Consider the following 15,470-nt stretch of genomic DNA (forward strand, 5'->3'; position numbering starts at 1 on the left):
CCTCTCTGGACTTTTCTGGGAATCGATGTTACTTTTCTTCGTAGTAGTCATAGCACCTAGTATACATCCTGCTCCCCGTGCACGCAGACCCCTCCAGGCTGTTGTGTGGCTAGAGCAGGATGGAACAGAGGGGAAGGACCCCTGCACCCTCACCCCACCCGCACCCCCCAGAGAAGGACGGGTCTGGGCCCTTGGAGGACTGAGCACCCAGGGAGGGGTCCTGGAGAGGTCTGATCCAGCCGCCCCCGTCTGGGCTTGGGGGCTCAGGCTCAGCCCCCCTCTGTGCCAATGGCTCCTCACGGGAGACTTCCAGGGTGCTGGGTGTGGGGTCCCACCTGCTGCTCCAGGGAGATTTCTCAACTTCCTGGGGAGGAAGGTGGGAGAGGTGGCTTTTCCCATTTCAGTCTGGAAAATGAATGGAGTTAGGAAGCATGGCAGACCCCCAAGGCCACAAGGTCAGGAATCAGAGGTGGGGTCGGCCCTTTGAACGCAGCTCCATGTGGCTCCTCTTAATCCAGTGTTCTCGTCCGGTCCCTGCTTCCCTCCCTAAACAAGTCAGTCTGGGGTCTCCGGCAGGAAGGACCTGGGAGCTGGGGCGCAGGAGCTCTGACTGGCCACCAGGTGGCGCCAAGTGCCAAGCGTTCAGGCCCCCTGTCCCTTTAGACCAGAAGGCGATCCCAGATGCAGGGACTGAGCTCCACCTGGGTCCCTGGCGCAGGGATGACGCCCTCCAAAGGGGAGAGGAGAGCCCCGCTCCCCACAGCCAGACTTTGTAGGGGAGGCTGAAATGGGGCTGAGAGAGGCTCTTTGCCCAAATCTGCACCCTTCTCTCACCCCATTCTAGAGCCACCCAGGCCAGACGGCTGCTTCTCTCCCCTCCCCTGCCCTCCCAGTGTCACATCCTCCGGTGTGCAGAGTATGGGGGGAGGGGAGGAGGAAATAGGAAAGGGAAGGCAGGCAGGGACCGAGGAGCCCTAGGCTCAGTCTCCCCTCCTCTTTTGGTGGGAAAGCTTTCCCTTTGGTGGGAAAGCTCCAGCCGGCTTTCTTCCTTCTTGGTGACAAGGGAGCGGGAGCGTGGGGTGAGCTGCGGGTGAAGTACAAGCTAGCCCCCCCCCCCCCCCGCCCCTGCCGGTGGAGTAACCCCCGCCCCAGTGGAGTATGTGTGATAATCCTTGCACACTCCTGGCTCCCCAAGAACAGGGGAAAGGGGTTTAAGTGCCGCCATGGGGATGCGGGAAACTAAGGCAGATGAGAAATTAAACTGCCTTACTGCCTCCAGCCACTGACAAGTCCTTGTAACCCGCAGAGTGACCTCCCTCTAGGAGCTCAGCTGCCTGGATGATGACACTTTGCCGGGGGCAAAAGGGAATCTTGGCTCAACATTGTCCTGACCCCCCAGGATCCTGTGAGTCTATTTCACATAAAAATTCCTTTGCAAACCTCCTTTACCTTTAACCCCCAAGTATATGCTGGCCATCCTCCTCCAAGCTTATGGCCCCCGATATACATCTAAGTCTCGTGACTGGGGTCTTACTAGACGGTAACAAATGATGTTTTGCTAACAGCAGCCCCTCAAGGGCCTGGAAACCTTGCTTCCAAAATTCCTTAGAGATTTACACCGTCCCTGACCCCCTCCCAACCTGAGGGCATATGATGAGTTACCCGGCACGACCCCATACAGCGTTTTCTGCCCACAAGTCGTGTCCCCGTGCTTTAACAAAATCACCTCTTTTGCACCAAAGACGTCTTCGAGATTCCTCTCTTGGCCGTCAGCTCTGAACCCCCCACCATCACTCCCCCAAAACCCCTCATTGGGGTGGGAGGAAACCAACGGTGGGGGTCTGGGGGCCCCCACATCGCCGTGAGGAGCAGGGATGAGGCACCACCGACCTACTTCTCACTCACACCCCTGCGGGCCAATCCCCAGGTCTCCGCCACCCAAGCCCTTCGTCCGGGGAGATAATCTGTGCCTGAGCCCACACCTCCCTCACCCGCAGCCATGGACGCCGCTCTGCTCCTGAACGTGGAAGGGGTCAGGAAAACCATCCTGCACGGAGGCACGGGGGATCTCCCCAACTTCATCACGGGGTCCCGGGTGAGTGGGCCCCGCCCCCCACACCAGATAGGGGGCCCCCACGGCAGCCTTCGCACTGAAACCGCGTCCGGCTTCGTCAGAACCCGGCCGGACATGTCGTCCCTGGATTGTCGACCCCTGAGCACCTGGGGACCTCTGGATTGGTGCCCATTCACGGGACACTTTTGATGCCGGAAAATTAAACTCTGGCGTGGGGCAGGGGAAGGGCTTTGGGAATTTTCTGGAGCTCCAAACGTCGAGTTAAAAGGAGGGGCCCTCGGCGGTCGTCTCTGGGGGGCTTCCCGGGGTCTGTGGCCACAGATCCAGGGCTGACGTAAGTGAGGGGCTCCTGACCCGCAGGCTGCCAGAGGGTGGGACGGGGTCCTTTGCGAGGGAGTGGGTTCCCAGCCCCCCCCCCGGGGGGAGCTCTGGCTGGGGCTGCGTGAGCTGAGCCCCGGGGACCCCCCACCCAAGAGTGCCGGTGGGGGGGCTTCCGCAGGCACCGTGGAGGTGCGTCTAGACCCGGGGTCCCTGTCTCGGCCACCAGGTGATCTTCCACTTCCGCACCACGAAATGTGACGACGAGCGGACGGTGATAGACGACAGCAAGCGCGTGGGCCACCCCATGCACATTATCATCGGGAACATGTTCAAGCTGGAGGTCTGGGAGGTGCTCCTGACGTCCATGCGCATCGGCGAGGTGGCCGAGTTCTGGTGCGACTCCATTGTAAGTAGGCGCGCCCGCCAGGGCTCCTGCCGGGCCGCGGAGCGGGGCTGAGACAAAACCCTGGGTCGCCTTCCTCCGCGCGGGTGGAGAGTCACCCCCAGGAGCAAGCCCCAGAGCGAGAGTCAGCGTGGCGGCTGGCTGGCGGGATGTGGGACCAGGGCCACCCATGCCCCACACACCATTGTTGGATCCTGGGGACTTTTGGCCACAGGTCACTTTTCTGCCCCCTCCCCACTCCTGTGAGCCTTGTAAAATTATTTCCATTTAAAAAATCTTTTTAAATGTTTATTCTTGAGAGAGAGAGAGAGAGACAGAGCACGAGTGAGGGAGGGGCAGAGAGAGAGGGAGAGAGAATTGGAAGCGGGCTCCAGGCTCTGAGCTGTCAGCACAGAGCCCGACGCGGGCTCAAACTCGTGAACCGCAAGGTCGTGACCTGAGCTGAAGTCGGACGCTTAACCGGCTGAGCCACCCAGGCGCCCCCCCCAACAAACATTTCTTTTTTTTTCTTTTCTTTTTTTAATATATGAAATTTATTGTCAAATTGGTTTCCATACAACACCAACAAACATTTCTTACGGAAACTTTCAAACATATACAAAAGCCAACAGAAAGTGCGGTGAGGTCCCAAGTGCCCATCCCCCACGCCAGCCACCATCCACCCGAGCGCGGCTTCCAGCCCCATCCTTCCGCCTCTCTCCCTCACCCGCGTGGTTACAGCACCTTCCAGACACCGGATCGTTTCACCCACAAATCCTAGATCTTGTATCTGTAAAAAAGATACTAAAATAACATAACCTCGGTGTCATCATTACATCCTTTTGAAACCCCGCTATTTCCTTAATGCCAGTCGCTCCTTGGTCCTGTTCCCGCCACTCTCTATGGCTGTTCCAAGCTGGGCCCAAACAACGTCCATGCACAGGCCCTGTGGATACGCGTCTTGGGTCTCTTTTTGGGTCGTCTCCCCTCTTTGCCCCCTTGGCGTGGATTCGTTGGAGGGACCGGACCCCTGCCGTGGCTCGTCTACCGCGTGCCTCTGTCCCCGTAGTTTCCAGACGTCGTGCGCCACACCTGCCTCTCCCTCTCACTGGGTGGTACCTGTCTTGTGATTGGCCGATGGGTGCAGACGTTGAGAGCCTGGTCCAGCCAGCACCAGCTCCCCTGGGCTCTCCCCCGATGGACGCAGCGGCTGCTGATGGCGGCCGATCAGATTCAAGCCCTCACCGGGGGTAGTTTGGGGGCTGTGTGACCCTGGGGAAGTCCTTCCTCCCTCTGGCTGTCTTGTTCATCCGTAGACAACCGAAACCCTAGGCTAAGGGGCTGTTGTGGGGAAGACGTGATGTGGTGCTTACGAGGGCAAAGCACAGTTCGGGGGCAACTGAAAAGTGCCGGAAGAATTTCGGAGACGGACTTTTATTTATTTATTTTTTAACTTAAAAATTTTATGTATTTATTTAAAATATTTTTTAATGTGTATTTATATGAGAGAGAGAGAGAGAGAGAGAGAGAGAGAGAGAGACAGGGTGAGCAGGGCCGGGGCAGAGAGAGAGGGAGACACAGAATCCGAAGCAGCTCCAGGCTCCGAGCTGTCCGCCCAGAGCCCGACGCCGGGCTCGAACTCACAGACCGCGGGATCGTGACCCCAGCTGAAGTCGGACGCTTAACCGACTGAGCCCCCCAGGCGCCCTGAACTCCCCTGTTTTAGTCGAAGCAGAAGAGGCAGAGAAGAGCGACTTGGGCTGGGTCAGACAAGTAAAGGGACAGGGTGGAGGTGGGACCCCTGGTTCCCCCACCGCTTAGCCGGATGGAAGGCTGGACCCCGGCCCCCAGTGACCGCCAGGGGCTGCAATGCCGGGGTCTACCGCTAGGGGCGCCCGCCCGACGGTTCCCCCTGCCAGGTGCCAGGTGCCAGGTGGGCGCGTCTCCTCTGCCTACCAGCGTCTGTGTTGTGCCTCGTCCTAATGTGTAGAAAGAGTGTAAAGATGTGTCTTCAACGAGCCAGGTCTTCAGGAAATCGGCTCCTTTGTGGCTTCCGTTAGTTTATGGTGAGGTTCTCCGGCACGCGCACCTGTCACGGGGCGGGGGGGGCGCGTGAGACGAACCTAGGCCGCCAGCGGGGTCATGCACCGCAGGGTGCACCCTCGCTCACGTCGCCAAGGAACCCTCGATTGGCCAATTGGTTTGTTGTGCGCAGAACCCCGAGCTGCTGCTACCCGCCCCCCCCCCCCCCCCCCCGAACGCGGGCACGGCTCTGCGTGTCCTGGGAGGTCTGTGTGCGCGTCTCGCAGGCTGGCGACTTCGATGCCCCGGGGACAGCCTGCCATGCCTCCACCCGGCCCACGGCCGCCGTGATTGCGCACGCACGTACGCACGTGCCACGGTGGTTTCACTAGTGACGTTTCCCCTTTTCTCCGTCGCTGCACCCAGGCATCAAGCATCCACCCTTCATGGGTCTGTCTGTCTGCTTATCTATCTGGGAACATTCGCTGGGCACCAGGTTTGGACTGTGCCGTGTGTTAGCGGTGGAACAAAGTTCTGTCCCTCAGTCTGGAGAGGAGCAGAGACTTGAGCAGTTACGACCGAGGGCGGCCAGTGCCCTGATGGGAGTCGGTGAGGGCACAGTGCTTTGGGGCCACAGACGACGCGCAACTAGCTGCTTTAGGATCTTGGGGGAAACTTTTTCAAGACGACATTGAATCGGGTATTGAAGGATGAAGAGGAGTTCACCAGGTCTACATGTAGGGAGAGAGGTGGCATCTGGGCCAGGAAGTGTGCAAAGCTTTGGCGTGGTTAATTTACCTAGCCCCTTCCCTGGGGGCCATCTCTCTGAGTTTTGGGGGGCACCTGGTGGCTCAGTCGGTTAAGCACCCGACTTCGGATGAGGTCATGATCTCACGGTCTGTGGCTTCCAGCCCCGCATCAGGCTCTGTGCTGACGGCTCGGAGCCTGGAGCCTGCTTCGGACTCTGTGTCTCCCTCTCCCTCTGCCCCCACCCCCTCAAAAATAAATAAGCATTAAAAAAAAGATGAGTTTTGGGACAACTCAGCGATCGGTGGGATGGATCATCATGTGTGTTTGTCAGAGGACTTAGGAGGGCCTGGCTCTGCCCCTCACTCCCTGCAGAGCCCTCCTCCTGGACAGCCCTCATCAGCTCTCGCTTTGAAGAGCGGGGGGCCTCCTGCCTCCCTCACCTCCCCCTACTCAGGGGAGGCAGGGTCAGTGAGGAGCTGGGGGCCTCTGCCCTGAGAGCTCTCCTCCCCGCCTCACCCCCACCGTGGGCAGGACGTTGGTCTCGAGGTGGGATTTCGTGCTGGTGCCCAGTAGTGTGGGGTGTGAGGCCAAGGGCTGCTAACCCCGATTCCACCAGGGGCCGGGCGCTCTGGCCGATTACGGGGCAGCCTGTCCTCAGCCACCGCCCCCCTTGGTTGCCGCGTGGCTGCATATTCTGAGTTTTTAAGATGAACCAGAAATCTTCATTAGCATGCAGACTCCCTCAATACTTGAATGTCAGGAACTAATTGGTAAAAACCCCACAAGGCTCGGGTTAAGACAAAACCCATCTGGCAGCTGAATATGGCCTCGGGCCCACCGGTCTGCAGCCTCCAGTATAGACACAGCCCCTCAGAAAGAACCCGCCCCGGGCCTTGAAGCCTTAGAGACGGGCAGGGGTCCTGGGGCCCCCTGCCTCCGTCGCAGCCTGGGTCCCAGTCCCCGGGGCTGGAGCCCCACAGAGGGCCCCGCGTGTGTCTCTAGCTGTCCTGCCGGTCCCCAGCCAGGCAAGCTGGCCTCACAAGACGGGCACAGACGGGGACTCCATCCTTCCCGGATTTCTCCTGGCTCCTGGCGGCACCCCCAGCCCCACCGTGCTGCCCAGAGGGTCTGCTGGCTCCAGGGTGCCGGTGGCTCTGTGGACTCGTGGGACGAAGGGCGTGTGAGCTGGGGGCCGCCTGCCGGGCCAGGATGGGCCCTCCCCCAGCCGGCTGCTCCTGGGGCCTCTCCTGGCTTTAGTTCAGCCTTGATCCCCATGGGATTAACTGCCATCTGGTCACCTCCCTCACAAAGGAGCCTCGGGCATTCTGGGTTAATCCTGGCTGCTGGGGGCGAGGAGCGCTGACCGTCACCCCCACTCACCCCCACGCTGGTGACTTGGAGGACAATCTGAGCTGTTTCTGCCCCTGGAGTCCCCGACACCGGGTCTTTCCCGGAGCTGCCCTGAGAGAGCCGGAGATGGGCCGTGTCAGAACCGGGTCCAAGCAGAGGGGCTCACAGCTGGGAAGCTGAGGCCCTAGGGGCTGATGTCCCCAGGCCTCCTCCACCCCCAGAAGGGCGAGCCCGGTGCCCAGCGCAGGGAGGGGCTGGGATGAGCTGGGATCTGTACCCACCCCCTGCAACCCACGACAGCTCCCCTATGGCAGGTGTGGTGCCCAGGCTCTCTGCGAATCAGTGCGGCCCTCTCGGCCCCTGGAGCCTGCTCCTTCCCCTACCCTCCACACCTCCCTCCCTGCGGGTCACAGACTCAGGGGCTCAGGTCTCCTTGGGAGAGAAATGCGTCAGCGCTGAGCACAAGGGCCAGCAAGAGGCAGCATGGCACTGTGGCGAGAGTGTGTCCTCTGGGGCCGGGTTTGAATCCCGGCTCTGTCATTTCCTAGCTGTGTGACTTAAGCAAGTTACTTAACCTCTCTGGGCTGCAGTCTCCTCATCTACAGAGTGGGGATAATAGTCGTGCCTCCCTCACCGGGTCATCTAAGGACCGAAGCGGCTAACAGAAGGAGCTGGTGAACACTTTGCCCGGGACACAGTGAACCCCAGTCATTGGCGGGGCGTGCTGGGGACAACGCATACTACCAGCCACGGGCAGGGATGGCGGCTGTGGCCGGACCCAGAGGTGGGCTCTCTGGGGCCGGAAGCCACCGTGGTCTCTCCCCACAGCACACAGGGGTCTACCCCATCCTGTCCCGGAGCCTGCGGCAGGTGGCGGAGGGCAAGGACCCCACAGAGTGGCACGTGCACACGTGCGGGCTGGCCAACATGTTTGCCTACCACACGCTGGGCTACGAGGACCTGGACGAGCTGCAGAAGGAGCCACAGCCTTTGATCTTTGTGATAGAGCTGCTGCAGGTGCGCCCCGGGCAGGGGGAGGGGCGGGGGGAGGTGTGCCCCGGGGTGGGGGAGGGGCAGGTATGGGGGGAGGGGGGGTGCGCGGGGGTCGGGAGAGGGGCAGGGGGGCAGGTGCATGGGGCAGGGGAGGGGCAGCAGGGCAGGGATGCCAGGGGCGGGGGGGGGGGGGGGGGCGGGGAACGGGCAGGGGGCTGGCCCAGCCTCAGGGCAGCTGTGCCTGGGGGAGCGGGCCCGCAGGGAGCCTGACCTCACTGGTCCCTGGGCGTCACCTGCTTTCTCTTTAGAGCACAAGAGGGTTCATAAACCACAGCAAAAGTGGAATCTGACCCCCAAAAGTACCAAAAGCCCATCTGAGACCAGCTCTTTCCGGAGTTACTGGTGTCCACCTCGGAGGCATTTACTTCTGTTGGTTCTGGGCTGTGCTTTTGTTTCCAGTGGTTTCCAATTAGTCCCCAGGGTCGTGGATTCAGACCTGGTCCTCCAGCAGTGGGAGAGGCTGAACGGAAGTGCCCACACCTTCTCACCCAGACCCCAGAGTGACTGATAGCTCGTGTTTGTGGGGTGGCGGGAGAGGGTCAAGCCGGGGTCCGGACCCAGCTCATGGCCCAGGGTGAGACTCAGCCCGAGGGCTACGTGGATGAACAAATAAATAAGAGAATCGTGTCGGCGGAGGGTCTTTGTGGGCCTGCTAGGACAGTTGTGCGGTTTCTCCACTGCACAAGGGCATCACCTCCAAGGTGCTCGTCACCGACACCGTATATGGGAACCTTTAGAATGACGATTACCCGGCAGATGGCAATAAAGCGTGTAGTTCTGCCAAATGAGTATCCTGACGATCTTCTGAAGACTGAAGTCAGGTGTGTTGACAAAGGGCGGTCTTTCCCTGATTCGCACAGAGGATCTGATTTAGGCCCCCCGTGTACGTGGCTGTGGCTGTGGCTGTGGCTGGCGAGCACGGTTCTGCCGCCGGCCCACCCTCCCCGTGGAACACGCCGAGGGGGTTCCCCCGCCGCGGGGACGCAGGCACCCCGGTCCCCGCCTCACCCGCCTGCCCGCTCTGGGTCCAGGTGGAGGCCCCGAGCGAGTACCGGCGGGAGACGTGGAGCCTGAGTAACGAGGAGAAGCTGCAGGCGGTGCCCGTCCTCCACGGGGAAGGGAACCGGCTCTTCAAGCTGGGCCGATACGAGGAGGCCTCCACCAAGTACCAGGAGGCCATCGTGTGCCTGCGGAACCTGCAGACCAAGGTGGGAGGCGGCGGGCAGGGCGGGCGGGGGCGGCCGGGGGGAGGGGGAGGGGAGGGGGCAGGCCGCCGAGGGAGGGGGCGGCGGGGGGGAGGGGGCAGGAGGCGGCCCGAGCTCACGGCGCACGCGCTCCCCGGGCAGGAGAAGCCCTGGGAGGTGCAGTGGCTGAAGCTGGAGAAGCTGATCAACACCCTGACCCTCAACTACTGCCAGTGTCTGCTGAAGAAGGAGGAGTACTACGAGGTGCTGGAGCACACCAGCGACATCCTGCGCCACCACCCAGGTGCGCCTGCGCGTGCGCGGGGGGCGGGGCCGCGGCGGGAGGGGTCCCGCGCCGTACGATGCGTCCCCGGTCAGGCGACCCGGCGGCTCGCCGAGCCCGCGACTCTGGGGCCCGGCCCGGCCCGGCCCGTAGCAGGTGCTTGTCAGGAGAAGCCTCGCGGTCCTACTGCGCGCCGGGCCGGGCGCTCGCCTCGCCTCACTTGGCGCCCAGAGTAAGCGCCGGCCGCAGGGGACGGGGGGGCGGGGGGGGACAGGGAGAGGGCCCCCCCCGCCCCCGAGGCCCGCGGTTCTGGGGAGGGAAACCGAGGCGGCGGCGGCTCCGGCGGACACGGAGGGCACGGCTCGTGATCCGGGCTCAGGGCGGGCGAGGCTCGGCCTCGCGGGGCCGGCCTCTGAGACCTCGGTGGCCGGGGCGGCCCGATCCTCCCTCAGGCATCGTGAAGGCCTACTACGTGCGGGCCCGGGCCCACGCGGAGGTTGTGGAACGAGGCGGAGGCCAGGCGGACCTTCAGAAGGTGCTGGAGCTGGAGCCGTCCATGCAGAAGGCGGTGCGCAGGGAGCTGAGGCTCTTGGAGAGCCGGCTGGAGGAGAAGAGGGAGGAGGAACGGCTGCGCTGCCGGAACATGTTGGGCTAGGGCAGGGGGCGGGCCTCCGGGCCTCCCCGGCCTCCTCTGGCCTCCCCCGGCCTGCCCGGCCGCGTCCTCCCCTGACTCTTCAGACTCCTCTGGCCTCCCTTGGCCTCCTCCTGCCCCCCTCCTCCACTGACTTCTGGCCTCCCTCAGCCTCCTCTGGCCTCCCTCAGCCTCCTCCGGCCTCCCCCAGCCTCCCAGGCCTCCCCTGGCCCCCTCCTCCACTGACTCTTCAGCCTCCCCCAGCCTCTTCCTGCCCCCCTCCTCCACTGACTCCCACCCTCCTCCTGGCCTCTGCCTGCCCCACCCCCCCCACCCCTGGCCTCCTCCCGGCCCCCTCCTCCACTGACCCTCTGGGCTCCTCTGGACTCCCCCGGCCTCCTCCTTTCCCCTTCTTCACTGACTCCCAGCCTCCCCTGGCCTCCTCCTGCCCCCCTCCTCCCCCCCTCCTCCACTGACTCCCCAGCCTCCCCCACTTCCCTGGCCTCCCCTGTCTCCCACAGCCTTCAATGCCACCTGACCTCCCCTGGTTATTTTTGTTGCTTCATCCACTTCCTCTAGAATTCTCTCTGGAGTCCCCACCACTCCCTTCTGTGCGGGGTGACCACTGGACCTTTGCTTCTGCTCTGTCCCCACTGTTAACACCTGTGCTCCTTCTGTAGCCAAAACCAAGTTTCTGTGCTTTGTCCGCAGACTGACTTTAAAATGAGAAAACCAATAAACGGTGTAAGTTTCCCCAGAGGCCCCCGTGCGGTGCTCTGATCGCGGTTCTTTTTCTGTGCTTCCAAATTCACGGCCCCCAGGGGCCACAGAAGGAGGTCACTTGTGGCGAGGAAAGGGGGTTAGCGTTCGGTGGGTTCAGGCTCGTGGCTGAGGGCCGTCCAGGTATATGTGCGCGAAGCAGAGGGGAGCGGGTCGGGCGAGGGGACACCGTGGGCTGGAGCGGGACGGTCACCGGCCTCCCACTGCCCTGGGCGGGACCACCGGAGGCTCCAAAGCAGGTGGGGAGCCTGGCGAGGGAATTAATTGAGGACCAGGACCTATGGCTGGAGACGCCCGGCCCCCAGGGTCCTTCCGTTTTCAGCGTGCGGCCTTCCCTCCGCCGCCCTCTTCCCTGGGGTCCGTGAGGGTCTCACCCCGTCTGTGCCGAGGCCAGAATGTGTCCCACGACCCTGGTCCCCTGCCTCCATGCCCCCTCCTGATGCCCTAGGACTTTGCAAGCCCCGGAGAAAAGAGAGGCGGGGGGGGGGGAGGGTGTTTGTGTGGAAGCTGCCCGCCCCCCCAATGCTGGAGACCGTGTGGAACCCGTGAGGCTGGAGACCCTCCCTCCCTGGAGACCCGCCAGCCACCCAGGGGGTGGGGATCGGCCACATGTTGGTTCAGGCCTTTCTTGGTCAGCCCTCCCCTCTCTGCCTGCCACCTGCCTTTCTCGGGTGGTCGGAGCCTCCCCCCCGGCCGCACCCCTCCCTGGTGATTTCTGCCCTGCTGGGCACACTCCCCCTCCTCCCCGCCCCCCTCCCCCCATGTGTGCCAGATCCAGACACAGAACAGACTCACCCCGTCCAAAGGCCAAGGACGGGACCACAGGTTCTTCTTCAGGACCCAGGTGCCTCTCACCCTATCTGGCTGGTGCAGGGGTGGGGAGAGCTGACCAGGGCCCCGAGGTGCGCCGCCACCCTGTCCAGGCCTCTGGCCCCGGCGCTGGCTTCCTGTGGCCCTGACACAGCCTCCGGGAGGTGCTCTGGGCCAGGTCTGGGCAGGTGGACGCAGGAGGGTCCTGGGATGTCGCCCCTTCCAACCTTTCCAAGGGACCGAGCTGGAAGCTGCTTCCGAGTGGCCAGCAGGGGGCAGCAGAGATCAAGCAGGTCGGGGTCCCCAGGGCCGGAGCTGGGACTGGCTGGGAGCCCTGAGAAAGCTTTGCTTCCCCAGGAGCCCCGACCTGCCCTGACTCTCTGACTCTCACGGGTCGCCAGCAGGTCCCGCGGGCAGGGCGCAGGGAAGGGAGGGTTTAGAGCTGCAGCGTCCGAATGCCACCAGGCACCCCCCCTGTACAGATGGGGAAACTGAGGCTCGGAGAAGGGCAGTGACATTCCAGACCCCACTGCAGTTCTGGGACAGCCTCAGGATTAGTGTTCAAGGTTCCGTGTTTCCGGGCTGGGATTTTTTGTACAACAGTCCTCCCGGGACAGTGTACACGTGAGTGTGATGTATGGGAGGGAGGGAGGGAATGGGGGCTGGAGAGAGGGAAGGGAGGAAGGGAGGGAAGGGAGGAAAGGAGGGGGCAAGGGAGGGAGGAAGGAAGGGGGAGGGAAGGGAGGGAGGGGGGAGGGAGGAAGGGGGGAGGGAGGGGAGGAAGGGGGGAGGAGGGAAGGGAGGGAAGGGAGGAAAGGAGGGGGCAAGGGAGGGAGGAAGGAAGGGGGAGGGAAGGGAGGGAGGGGGGAGGGAGGAAGGGGGGAGGGAGGGGAGGAAGGGGGGAGGAGGGAAGGGAGGGAGAAGGGAAGGAGGAAGGGAGGAGGGAGGAAGGGGGGGAAGGAGGGGGAAGGAAGATGAGGGGGGAAGAGCATGTTTGAGATCTGTCTCTCGGCCGGGACATCGTGTGTCCTCATGGCGAGTTGACCCCGCATCCCCACCAAGCCCTCCCCCAGGGAAGAGCTGGGGGGACAGTGTCCCGTGGCCCCTGAGGTCTGATGTCGAGCGGCCCTGAGCCCACAGCCGGGCACCGCGTCCCACGGGGGCCCAGGCAGGGAGGGCATCGCGGTCCAGGCGGCAGCTGTGACGTCCGGTTTCCGGGAAGTTACGTTAAAAAGGCAAAAACTGGGTGCGTTAACCTTGACCCCGTGCGTCAGCAGCGTTACCGGCTCATCCCAAATGAGGTGCTTTGCATTCCGTGCCTCACGCCGTCTCTGGGGCATGTGGTGCTCCCAGCGCGTCCCGAGGGGCGCGTGTCGGCGTGTGGGTGGCGGCGGACCGTGCCCCTGTCCTACTCCGACCCTGCACACCATTCACAATTCAGTGTGACTCGTCAAGCTGCGTGTGAACGTGATGTGACGGAGGAGTCTCTTCTGTGCTCTCTCCTGGGTTAGCGCGTAAGCCGGCTGCGTTCGTGCTCCTGGTGGTCTTTGCCGGCAGGCGTGCGAGATCGTTGGGCGGGGGCCCGGGAGGCAGACAAACAGAGCAAAGGAGAGCACCTATCACCGCCATCGTTCGGGGTGTGATGGGGCTCCCCGAAAGCTTCCCGGGCTGCCACTTACAGTTGTGCGCATTGGGCACTGCACAACGGAGGGGCCCCTGTTTGTCTCATGGTCATCGTAGGTATGTGGTTATTGCAAGTTCCCAGCAGGTGGCGGGAAAACGTCTGGAGGAAGGGGCACCTCTTCCTAATTTGCTCAGTTGCCGTATCGGCTAGTGCTGGCCCCGCGTTCCAGCTACGTTGGCCTGTGAGCGTCCGTTGCCAAGGGCACCGCCCGAGGACGTCCCCGTGTGACGCGGGGCGCCCTTCTCTCATCCAGCAGAATCCCGTCCTTGAAGGCAAGCAAAGGGTGGCCAGGCTGGGGTGGTGGGGGAGACAGGACGCCGGAAGGCCGTACGTCCCCCTCTGTGCCCGGGGCCGTGACAGTCCTCCTGGGACTGTCCACTCGTGTTCCAGCCGGAAGGAACGTACCTGCTCCTCCGCAGAACTTGCGCGTGGCCCCGAAGCCTGCACGGGACACGAGCGGCATCTCCGTGTGGCCCTTCCGCCGTGTCTTCACTACCCTCTGTTCTCCCGGAAGCTGTCCGGGTGCTTCCTCAGTGGCTCCCTCTTCCCGTGGAAGCCCGCCAGCGGGTCGGGCGCTGGGGACAGTGAGGTCAAGGCTTTGTCCCCTCAGCTGCCTTCTGGGGGGGCTCTCGTGCACCTGCTGCTGGGGCAGTGCTGCGCTCAGGTCACCGGGTGTCCCCGTGATCGAGGCGTTGCCCGTCACAGACGCGGAGGCTCAGACGTCGCATGTGTGTCTCTGGGTTCTGGAGGTCGGGAGTCTGAAATGGACCTCGAGAGACTAAAATTGGGGTGTGGGCACGTGGTGTTCCTCCTGGAGCCTCGGGGACGGGACCCTGTTCCTTCTGCCTCCAGCTGCTCCGGGCCTGCGGGCCGTGGCTCCTTGCCCCTTGTCACCGCAGTCCCTGTAGTCACATTTCCTCCTCCGAGTCCCCTGCGTCCCCCTTGCCAGGACCCCATGACCAGCCGGGCCCCCGTGCCCCCAGGATCACTCTTGCAGAGCCCCCGTTGGGGTGGAAGGCCACGCGTGCACAGGCTGGGGGATGAGGCCGTGGGCACCGGAGAGGGGCCGCTCCCCTGCCGCCCGCACTCCACCTCGGGGCTCTGGGGGCCTGGCTCTTACTTCTTACTGTCTCCCACGGCTTCGCCGCGTCCTGCCCGCACCCCCCGTAAACCTTCCTCGTGTTGGCGGTGCTCGGGGGTCCCTGCTGAGCCTCGGCGCATGTTCTCTGCAGGTTGATCCAATCTTTCGACAAACAACCTTCGAAGTGGGCTCTCCCCCCCAATCCCTGCCCCTCTGGCCCGAGGTTTCCTGGTTTGTGCTCGGGAGGAGCGAGTGAGTTAATGCACGTAAAGAGGGTGACCCTGCTGTTGTCATTCTGACCACCAGGCACGCTGTGGCCCCGGGGTCACCTGCTCGCACGCTGGCCGGCCTCAGCCCTGGGCTTGCCTCCGGGACCGGCTTGTCCTCTGGCTGGAGAGCAGAGGTTACGCCACAGCCTGGTCGTAACCCCGAGTCGGGGGAGGGACGCGCAGCCTCGGGGCACCTGCTGCGTATGTCGTGGGGGGGCGAATGGTGCAGGCTTTCAGGGACACAGGTCCCCTGTTCCTAATAAATACCGAGAACAAGTTTTTCAGGACCCCGCGGGGGATTCTACACGAGAAAAGAGAGGCTGGTCTAGAGCTTTTGCATTCATCCTGCCGATGGCTCGCCTTTGTCTCCTAGAAACTTCTTTCCTTTTCCCAGGACTTGGCATCTGCAGCCTGGCCTGCCCATTCGCGGGCCACATCCCCGGGCCCCACCGCTGGGGGATGGGCTCGGGGCCTCTCTGTGCGCGTCAGGCACGGCTGAAAGCTGCTGTGTCCCAGGTTCTCCGGCCTGCGTGCGGGGGAGGGGGCGAGGGGACGCAGACTGTGATCCTGTGCTCCCGGGTCTGGATTTCGCACACTGGATGCAAGGATCCTGTTTGAACCCGGCTTCGGCGCGCCGAACCCCACGGCCCGGCACTTTCCGCCGCACGGGGACGTCACCACCACGGCCGAGACCTCGCGTTTGCTTCCTTCTGACCGTGTGAACGCTGGCCAAGCCGGAGGGGTGGCGACGCTTCGTCTCACGGCCCCGTTTGGGCCCTGGCTTTCGTCGTGCCAT

General features: G+C 63.2%; 1 protein-coding gene across 1 annotated transcript; it reads left to right on the forward strand.

Moving 5' to 3' along the window:
• Positions 1–1,999: 1,999 nt before the first annotated feature.
• AIPL1 (aryl hydrocarbon receptor interacting protein like 1) lies at positions 2,000–10,201 on the forward strand. Its single transcript, XM_047833897.1, has 6 exons — positions 2,000–2,095; positions 2,622–2,801; positions 7,728–7,916; positions 8,984–9,160; positions 9,299–9,440; positions 9,872–10,201. Exons 1-6 carry the CDS (start codon positions 2,000–2,002, stop codon positions 10,072–10,074), a joined length of 987 nt encoding a protein of 328 aa, XP_047689853.1. The 3' UTR covers positions 10,075–10,201.
• Positions 10,202–15,470: the final 5,269 nt, after the last annotated feature.

This window comes from Prionailurus viverrinus, chromosome E1 (genome assembly GCF_022837055.1).
Source record: "Prionailurus viverrinus isolate Anna chromosome E1, UM_Priviv_1.0, whole genome shotgun sequence".
Taxonomy (NCBI): Eukaryota; Metazoa; Chordata; class Mammalia; order Carnivora; family Felidae; genus Prionailurus; species Prionailurus viverrinus.